The following is a 10,081-nucleotide window of genomic DNA, read 5'->3' as shown; positions in this document are numbered from 1 at the left end:
GCCAGACTCAGTCAGCGGCTATAACTTAAAAAGCGTTCATCGTAAATGCCTAAAAATCAACAGAGATTACTTCAAAATGAGTAAACATACCAAGTTTCGTCAAAATTCGAACTAGATTGTACTCTCCATCGCATTCGAAAGTAATGGGAAACCAGACAGGGGTGGCGACAATTGTGTCCACTGTATGATGTGGGTGTATAAAAAAAACAATATTTGAGGGTTGATAGATATTTTAATGATCTAGAACATATAGCTATTATATATTTGCAAGGAAGTGAACATTCAACAATTTAAGTACTTAATTCTTCACAAAATTTTACTCAATGATATAAATTTTTCAAGTTACTAATGAGTGTTCTTTATTATACAAATTTAGATATTGAGAAGGCATTAAGAATTTTGTTCTATATAGAATGGAATGTTATACTTAATCAATGCTTAAACTGTGTACAGAAACTTGCCTTGCCTTGGGTGTCAATCTAATGTAAGCACTTTTTAACTTTCCATATTTGACAGCATATAAGAACACTAAATACAATCCACACAATGAATTCCTATTCTTATACAAATGAAAACATAGCATTTACATAGCAAGATTAGTTTGGACAATGTTTTTTAAGTCATTTACATCTGACTGATACATGATTTTAATATAAAAAAAACAACATTTTATCTGCTATCTTCTAGTTTCTTTATATATTAAGACACATGCATATTGACTATTGTTTACAGGAATATTTATTTAAAAAGGTGTTTATCTTATGCTATCATTGTATCTAATTATTCTAAGTTAACTATAGATGATAAACTACAAAACATGTCAATATGTTGATAACATTACACAGCTAAGAGCCAAGGCTAAAAGTTCATTATATCTGCACATTTATACATTAATATTGTGACACCAATAATATAACATAACCATAGTAACGAAAAATAATCTCCAATCCAAAACTTAAAACAAATGCAATAATCTCTATTTCAATCTAAAATTTACGCAAACATTCACCTATCTATAATCAATCAACCGACCCAATATTCATCACCAAAGAACATCTAGTAAAGAGAAATAGATTTTGGAAGTTACCCAAGAGGATCCTTACATACAGATATAGAGTAACATATACTCTAGTAGTCACTAAAGCAGTTACAGCTGTGTAATTTCAGGAATTTAATGATAAAGCCATCACTTGGACCTTTAGATCTGAGCGGTATTAAAATGATTTATCTTTCATATCTCTTAAAGTTAAATATAATTTCAAAATGAACTAATGATTTCAGTGATCTGTCCCATATTATTGGCCACTCACTCAAATTCATTGTTTCAAGTTTTATTAACAAATAGATGCTGTTAAAGTGCTGTTTCCTAATATTATCACTTTGGTAGGGTTAAATTGAGTTTCAACAGCAAGGTGCAGTGTTTTAGGGGTTGTTCTGTATTAACAGTATGGTGATTAAACTATGTTAACATCTGGTTTCATACAATCCACTACGCCCAATATATCGTACCCACTTAATAACATCATGATCACTGTAGTTCATCTTCGGTTCAAATACTTTCAAATAACGTACTTTAAATCCTGATGGGGCAAATGGTACCTGAAATAATACAGTAGGGTGCATTAATTAACTATAGACGACAATATTGATGTTAATATTATGTTGTGTTGTGCATCAAATACATCAAAGAGTATGAAACAACAGATGCTTGGTGATAAATTCATTAAATAAAGAAACAACCAATAAGGGATGCTTTTCTTTTAATCATTCCACACATATAAACATTATTGTAAGCAAGAAAAATAAAATCAACAGTACAAAGATGATTTACTTAAAAACAAACCTCAAAGTTCATAGATATAGGAGGTCTAGTCCATTTCTTCTTATCATTAGTATTTAGTAGTTCAATCTCAGCACTAAGTTGACATTCCTTCATACCACCCATTCTCTTGATTCTATAATAAATAATTCAGGTTAAAAGATACTTACTTACTTCATTGCCTGTATCTGACTCATCGAAAATTTCCTTGAGGGCTTAACAACGTTCCAACTTCAATACTTCCCTCTAACGCCGAGTTGGAACACTGCCTTTTTTTGGCAGCGGAAAAGTGAGTTAGATTGTTGTCTGCTAGGCTATTTGGTGTTATGGGTTCGAATCCTCCTCAAGGTAAGAAATTTTCTGATGCCTGTGCCCTTGCTTTCGAGAGTCGACCCGGTGTCAGTTTTCACCCCCTAATATCAGTATTAGTTATGACATCAAAATTAAATGAAACATACTGATAATTATAAACATATATGATAATATTCAGAAAATGTGCAGGGCTTAAAATAAACCTTTCTTCGATAAAATACTTACTTCCAAACTATAGCATTTTCACTTGCTTTATATTTGGCCTTTCCTTTCATACAGATAACCTGAACTCCACTGGTATTGAGGGGGGTGGGAATTCGTACCTACAATGGTAATCAAACATATTCTCAAATTGAAATCTACTGTATTTTAAACATGATAACTGATTACTTTCTGTGTTGAAATGTGAAAAACAAGAATCAATTAGCTTTGTAAGGTTTTACTTTTAGTTAAATACTTAAAACAATGAGATTTAAATCTGAAAGGATACTTTCTGTGTATAGTTAGTATAAAGTCAAACTGAAAACCTCATTCAAATTCTATGAAACATTATCATTCTATATTTTCTTACCTCGACTTTCTGTGCCAATAGTGAAGGTTTGAAATTAGATTTGACTACAACTTTTACTTCCATCTTTTGTCTACCAATTTCACGGACTAGTGGAATCACACGGAATGGTAAACTGATATCTTTAGTTGTACGATATCTGAAAGTAGAACATTCACAATTAGTTCCCTTTAATAACATTTCTCTTAAGATAAAAAGCACATCATTAAAATGTCAACATTTTCTGTTTTTCAAGGGAAAGCACTCTGTCCGAATTGTCAGGTAGTACTCAATTGGAGAGTTCCGAACATGTTATGCCTCCAATCGAACGGTATGAATGCAGATATGTCACATTCAAAGATACCTTGCCAGGCAAGGTAACATACGCCCACTATCAGCTGTCAGAAATGATAACAAAGTCTCTAGTGGTTTAATATGTGAAACCAATCATCCGATTGTTACTAATTTCAAGCTCACTTAGGTCTCTGTACCAGGCCTACAAATTAGACGCATTGAATTAATTCAAGGGCAATAACTAAAAAAACTATTCATCCAATTATTACCACTTGAACTTGAGATCTCATCAGTTTATACATGCATACCAAGTTTCATCAAGATCAGATAAAAACTGCACCCTGTATCATGACTACAAGCCAAATTTGAAGCATTTTTACCAAGTCAAGGGTAATAACTCCAAAGCCATTCATCCGATTATGACCAAATTCAAATTTGATCGAGATCTCATCAATATACATGCATACTAAGTTTCAAGATCAGATAAAAATTGCAGTCTTTATCATGCATACAAGCCAAATTTAACGCGTTTTTACTAAGTCAAGGGCAATTACTCTGAAACCATACTTCCGATTATTACCAATTTCGATCTTGACCGAGATCCCAACAATATATACATGCATACTAAGTTTCAAGATCAGATAAAATTTGCAGCCTTCATCGTGCATACAAGCAAAATTTAAGGCAATAACTCTGAAACCATTCTTCCGATTATTACCAATTTCAAACTTGACCGAGATCTCAACAATATATACATGCATACTAAGTTTCATCAAGATCAGATAAAATTTGCAGCTTTTTTCGAGCATACAAGCCAAATTTAACGCATTATCCCAAAAGTTTTACTTAAATATCAATCTAACCTACAGTGTATTACTTACTTCATCAATTCATACTCGCCATCTGGTGGTATAAAACTAATACTATGTTCAGTTTCAAATTTACTTAGTTTAACACACTGGTGGAACTGACAATCATCAATAGCAATAGCTGTTTTAGCAGAACTGAAATACAATTAGCAATTTTACTCCTACATAATATAATACTCTTGATTACCATCCTATTTTATTTCATTTACAAGGTACACAGCATTCCATGATGTAATGCCTAAATTTATGCTATGCTAAAATTACTACAAATTTCCATTTTAACATATTAATCTTTACATCAGTGAATATAGTTTTAAGCCTGTACCAATGCTTTCTGTTAAATAGTTACTTATGACCTTTTTATCACCCTAACCTCTGCCTCTTAAGACTATCAGAGATTGAACCTACCTTCCACCACGGCTACTATCATCTAAACTACTCTTTCCTTTACTCTCCATCAATAACTTATCATTAATACCAAATTTACACTCTGGCATACCACTTAAATAACTCTTCATAACGATACGCCCAGCTACATGGGCACTCAATACTTGTCCTATTTATAATCTTAGAAGTAATTATCAGAGCCTAAACAGGTAAGGGACTCTTAACGCTAATTTCATCCAAAAATCTAGCTAAGGGTGGTCTGCTCAATATGATAATGTGTCCTATTTGTAACTTATAGTAAGAGTATAAGTATAATATTAATTCATGTCCTATTTCAGGAGGCAATCATGATGACCTTAACTGGACTGGTCCTTAAAATTATCTCGTGAATTTCATTAGATCGGACACTCTTTGTAACCTAATAAAGCAATATTGCTGTCTTGTAAAGAGCCAAATTTAACTGTCAATATTGGCAAAGGTTATAAATTCATTATTAGCAATGTTTTCAATCTGACTGACATAAACATGTTTAAAACCTTTCAGAAAGGTTATACCATATAAACATTTTACTGTTTTTAATAAAGAAAATTTAGAACAAAAAAAGAGATTTCAAAGAAAATTAAAAAATAATTCAGAAAATGGTTAGTAAATTCTAGCTCAATATAAAGCAAACTTTTGAATTTCTAGTAACAATAATGAATGACCCTTAATCCTTCAATAAACATTGGCGTGAAGAAATCAGGTAGGAAAATTGAAGAAAAATATATTGAAGTAACCAGTAGCTGAATGTATTGTTGTAAAGCAGAAATTCAAGAAAAAGGGAACAATGAATATATCCAAGTAAAAATATTTTCTATTCAATTTGAAATACCGAGTTTTGGCTTCAATATGAAATAAAATGATATTGAAATCAAACTAATCAAATCTCAAAAGTAAAGTGTTTGCTATCCCTTCTGAAATTCTAGTTTCAATATTTCAAACAGATAGAAAACTCATAGAAAATAATCATAGCTCCCTTTTAGCTAGTACGAAAAACTTCTTCTTGAAAGTTTAAATATAAAAAATTTTAAAAAGAAAAAAAATAGATCATTAGTAACAATATTTCAAATACAAACTGCCAGTACATATCATATTGCATTCACTGTAATTCATTTTTTAAGAAAGATGTTTGATGTAATTGAAATCATGACTCTTGTCAATTTTTAATTTTCATGCTAAATGTCTGGCTGTGAAAGTTTAAAGCAACAGAACTACTCTAAAATCAGCAGTTTAGAATCAAGCTAAACCAATTTTGAGTAGAACTAGCCAAATCTAAAATCATGAAAAATTCAAATCATATCAATTCATTATGATTAAGTCAACTATTTACACTAGTCTACTATATTTGTAAATATACAATAGAAATTAGCAACTCAATAAGAAAAATACAAACCTGAAATGAGAGAAGTGTCCTTTCTATCTTTTAGTCACCTAGGACACTTAACGTAAATGCTACTGAAGATACCTAGATTATTGTTAATAAAATATCTGTTTCAATAAGGAAAGCATTACCTTGAGGAGACATCAAGAGATTAACAGATTCCAGGACATCCAGGAATAATTCATTGCGTCGATATTTAATACCTTCACGGCGCCATCCAATCTGTCCTGTAACTTGGGATGTAATCTGTGCGGTTTCTTCCTTGGACTGAAAATAATACAAATATATTTTGTATTTATAAGCTTATATACTAATAATACTAGCTGTCCTTATAAACATTATCAGCAAAATGAGCTTAATTATGTTAAATCATGATTATGGATTTAGTCTAATTGGTACACTGAAGGCTGAACTATTGATTTACCTGTGATTTTACACCTTGTTGAGTAATAAATGTTTTCAAAATACCAGTGTCTGTATTCTGGGGATAACCAAAATCTAATATTTCTGTAAAAATAAAAAATATTTCAATTACAACCATTAATATAAAAACTGACTAGTCTAACAAGACAGATAGAAAAAGTAATGTAAACATAATTTTTTTGACATGCTGTCTTAGTATGAGTTGCAAATATATCCTTAAAAAGTTTCTACATAAAGAAATATAATAGGGATTTATCACCTACCATCCAAAATTTCATAGATCAAAACAAAGTTATTTTTGATGTTATCTTCAGAAATTTTTCCAAAGTAAGACTGCATAACTTCTACCATTTTGAATAGAAATTCAAAGACCATGGCTGCATTGACATTTTGTTTGGTGACTGCAGCTAACCAGATGTTAGATCGTTTCACATGAAAGAAACTAGTTCGTGCTATGTTAGTGACAGGAGATCTAACTTGCTGTCTGGCATGAATTACATTCACTCTAAAAGCATCCACAGCATTACGTCTGAAAATAACGGTAAAAATTAAAATGGTAACATAAAAAATATAAAAGGGAAACAAAAAATAAGAATTACAGAATTAAAAACACTGTAATAAAGTGGAGCCCTGTTATTTAAAAACTCTTAAAATAATTTGGATAAGAAGAATGTTTGCAAACAGAGTCAAACTTTATTTATCATTTCTCATTTAAGTTCCAAGAAAATATATAAACAGAAACAATTTAAAGTACGTTCTTCAATGGAATAAGAAAACATGACCATAAACTTACCCAATATCATCTCTGTAAACTCGGGAGATGAGAACTTCACCTTTATGGTTATATATGAACATACCACCAATCATTTTATAGGTTTCTAGTATGAGGCTTAAACCTCAGCACTTAATAAAATACACCAATAATATCTAAAATATAAAACAAAGTTTTAAGGAATTGGAACCACTGATATTGTACAGGAAACCAAAATTGCGTATATTCAAAGTGAGAATCCTTTCGATTGAGTATTAATCTTGTCATCAAGTATGCAGATGACCCCAGTCATTTGTCATGACTTAGCCAACATGGCAATTGAATTCCAAGAGCATATCATTCCTCACTTCCATGAACTTGTTGTCTTCATCTCTCATTCCTGAAGAAATCAAGAGGACCATGGTTAAGAAAGATTGCCTTGTTCAATTGTTAATTACAAAGTTACATCTAGCAAGATCATAACTTAAAATCTTATGCTTGGCAGGAGAGAAGAATAGACCTAAAGTCGGCAAATTTTCACCTCCTCTTCCACTGCATTGCTAACCTAGATGACAAGACATGGTAACTTGAGTAACTCTGCAGGAGGCCCCACAGTTACTACATGAAGTCGGTAAGTGTTGCTGTCTAAATAACGTGAACTTCAGAAGCTGTCAAAATATCCTACACACCTACTTTCACTCTGTCACAAATTGGAACAGATTAAGATATTTATGAATCCAGTCTAAAATTGTCAGTAGGCCTATTGTTTAGAAAGTAGAATTCTATTAAACAAATAATATCAACCAAACAGAATAACTAAGTGAGTCAGTCACTGAATTCTTTTGAATTAACCCTATAGACTAAACCATCGATGGAAATAACAACGGTTACTGTTCGACGCTAACTTGTATTTTGTAATGAATGATGATGTTTGTTATTTTTGACATCAGGTCGAAGCCATTTTCAACATATTTTTTCACATTCGCATTATGCATACAAGTGAACAATAATAGAAGAACATTGATTAAGTCTGAATTTTCAGTACTAACAATTACATTACCTTGATAAGGTTATATTTGCGGCATAATTAACTCAAAATTATGATGATGGGGGTGTTTCCTGTGAAATTGTTGGTAATAAAAGTTACGGATCGAACTTGAAATTGGTGTACAGTCATACATTTTTGGATCAATGAAACAATTCACTCTTCAAAATATAGGAAAAGAGATTATTTTGGTCATTTATTAAACCATGATCAAACATCCTTTTGCGCTTTCAAGGGAAATATATTTTACGTTAAAAAGAAAATGGTTTTCAAGATCTATTTCTAATCCGTAGCAAGTTCATTGCCCAGTATCTAGACTTGAACAACATGACAGTCATTGTATGTTTACTTTTAAAATATGACATTCGAGACTCCGAAGCAGGACTCTTTTTAGCTTTATTTGTTAGCATACAATTAAAAACAATTAGGAAGATTTGAATACTATTTTCATATCAGACTTTTGATCAGTTTGTTACTCTTGAGCTTACTAATGGACACATAAAATGTTTTCCCTTTTTTTTCTCTTTTTTTTTGTAAAAAAAGCAAGACCACGATGAGTCGACTTCCCACGTTTTAAACACCATTAGTACCGGAATTTAACACAAAGCACAGTAAAGTAAATGTAGTATTATCTTAAAATAGTTAGTAGAGCTAAGGATATAACATAACAATATATATTAAAGACATTGGATAGTTTTTTTTATCATCAACTGAGACAATATTATGAATTTAATGGTTGACTGCATCGAGATGGATCGATGTTATAGTAAACTAGAGTTACCCGTTCGAATGAAGTTGAATGCGTTTAGCGATGAAGACTGTTTTTTTTTTTTTACTAAGAATTAATTTCGGGTTGTGAATAAGGTAAGGTTTTTCTTAGTTTGGTTTCTATAAAGAAATTTACAACTTAAAATTCAAACAGTGATTACGTGTGTGGAAACGAGCATAGAATGATATCAAAGACTAGTTATCGGTTCTTTATGAATGTGCGTTCGAGTTACTGTATAGTTTTGTTAAACCGAAACATTCTGGTTTTGTTTTGAAATAATGAATCGATTGAGTAAATTCCAGCACATTTTATTATAGGTCTCTGATGAGTTATCTCCGTTACGGCCGAAATCTGTTTAGATATGAATGCTCAAATTCATAACTAAATCACTAGACCTACTCTTATGTTTTTCAAACAGGGAGGATAATTTTACTTAAAATTTAATTAAGCTGAATATTGAGTTCATATCATCTCGTCTGTTATGAAAAATAGAATAAGATTTTCTTCTGTTATTAAAATTGTATAAATTTGTTTCAGTAATATAAATGATGGAATTTAATTGGTTTGCCGCGCCACAAGATGATGATGAAAGCGACGAAGAAACGTCTGAACAAAAGAAATTGTTTTTTATGGCTTCAGCCCTAGGTCATATCAACCGCTTGGAGGAATTCCTCAATGCTGGTATTTCCATTGAAACCAAGGATTATGTGTTTGGCGAAACTGTTTTCATTAGAGCTTGTAGGTAAGTAAAACGCTCTTCAGCAAATATTGACACCCAGTTTGTCACGTGACGGCTTCTTTTGAGATGAAATGGGGCAAATGGCATATAATTACCTAAAAAGAAAAAAATCTGTGTCCACAGAAAGGAGTTTATTATTATTTTTGTCTTTCAGATATAACCATGTTGATGTTCTAGAAATGCTGCACTGTCGAGGGGCCAATGTTAACGCTACAGCAAATTCAGGGGAAACTGGTCTCCATATTGCCGTTAAAAATTCTAGTATAGACAGCGTAGAATATTTATTATGTATTCCATGGATTGATATCAACTACCCAGATAAACTTGGTCAAACTCCTCTTATAATCGCTGCATTTAAAGGTCGTGTAAAATGTGTGGAACTACTCCTCTCCTCCAATTGTGACATTACTGCTCAAGATAGTCAAGGACAATCTGCTCTACATCGAGCACTGGAACCTTACGATAATACTTTAGGCAAAAACAATGCATATTTATGTGTTCAATTATTAACTAACGCCAATTGTGATATAAACCTCTGTGATAATATAGGCTACACTCCTTTACATATTGCTGTTCAAAATTATAATTGGCTGGGTGTGCGTTGGTTGGTTTTTGAAAATTGTCATGTCGACATAAAAGGACAAAATAATCCACAACTGGCCATTTTCAAGCAAACTAACCTTCCTGTTATTCCTTCTACACCAAT

General features: G+C 31.7%; 2 protein-coding genes across 2 annotated transcripts; one reads left to right on the top strand and one right to left on the bottom strand.

Moving 5' to 3' along the window:
* Nucleotides 1-212: 212 nt before the first annotated feature.
* On the bottom strand, nt 213-8,008 carry LOTGIDRAFT_204295 (hypothetical protein). The gene is made up of 11 exons (XM_009061221.1): nt 7,883-8,008; nt 6,865-6,998; nt 6,335-6,600; nt 6,073-6,155; nt 5,780-5,915; nt 4,250-4,397; nt 3,854-3,976; nt 2,703-2,838; nt 2,357-2,454; nt 1,844-1,955; nt 213-1,599 (listed from the first exon to the last, which is right to left on the bottom strand). The coding sequence occupies exons 2-11, from the start codon at nt 6,936-6,938 to the stop codon at nt 1,465-1,467; spliced, it is 1,311 nt and encodes a 436-aa protein (XP_009059469.1). The 5' UTR covers nt 6,939-6,998; nt 7,883-8,008; the 3' UTR covers nt 213-1,464.
* Nucleotides 8,009-9,542: 1,534 nt separating this feature from the next.
* On the top strand, nt 9,543-9,947 carry LOTGIDRAFT_77052 (hypothetical protein; the record flags this gene model as incomplete). Its single annotated transcript, XM_009061061.1, has 1 exon — nt 9,543-9,947. A coding segment is annotated over one exon (405 nt), but the record flags the coding sequence as incomplete, so codon positions are not given.
* Between the last annotated feature and the right edge of the window lie 134 nt (nt 9,948-10,081).

This window comes from Lottia gigantea, assembly GCF_000327385.1.
Source record: "Lottia gigantea unplaced genomic scaffold LOTGIsca_46, whole genome shotgun sequence".
NCBI classification, from domain to species: Eukaryota; Metazoa; Mollusca; class Gastropoda; family Lottiidae; genus Lottia; species Lottia gigantea.
This window is presented reverse-complemented; position numbering and strand designations above follow the sequence as displayed.

What these genes read in the sequence shown, in the direction of transcription:
- LOTGIDRAFT_204295 (XM_009061221.1), bottom strand. Translation starts at nt 6,938, where the DNA reads ATGATTGGTGGTATGTTCATATATAACCATAAAGGTGAAGTTCTCATC. An exon ending in AACAAGGTGTAAAATCACAG is followed by an intron (nt 5,916 to 6,072) that starts GTAAATCAATAG and finishes TATTATTTTCAG; the next exon opens with TCCAAGGAAGAAACCGCACA. An exon ending in GAAAATGCTATAGTTTGGAA is followed by an intron (nt 1,956 to 2,356) that starts GTAAGTATTTTA and finishes TATTTATTATAG; the next exon opens with AATCAAGAGAATGGGTGGTA.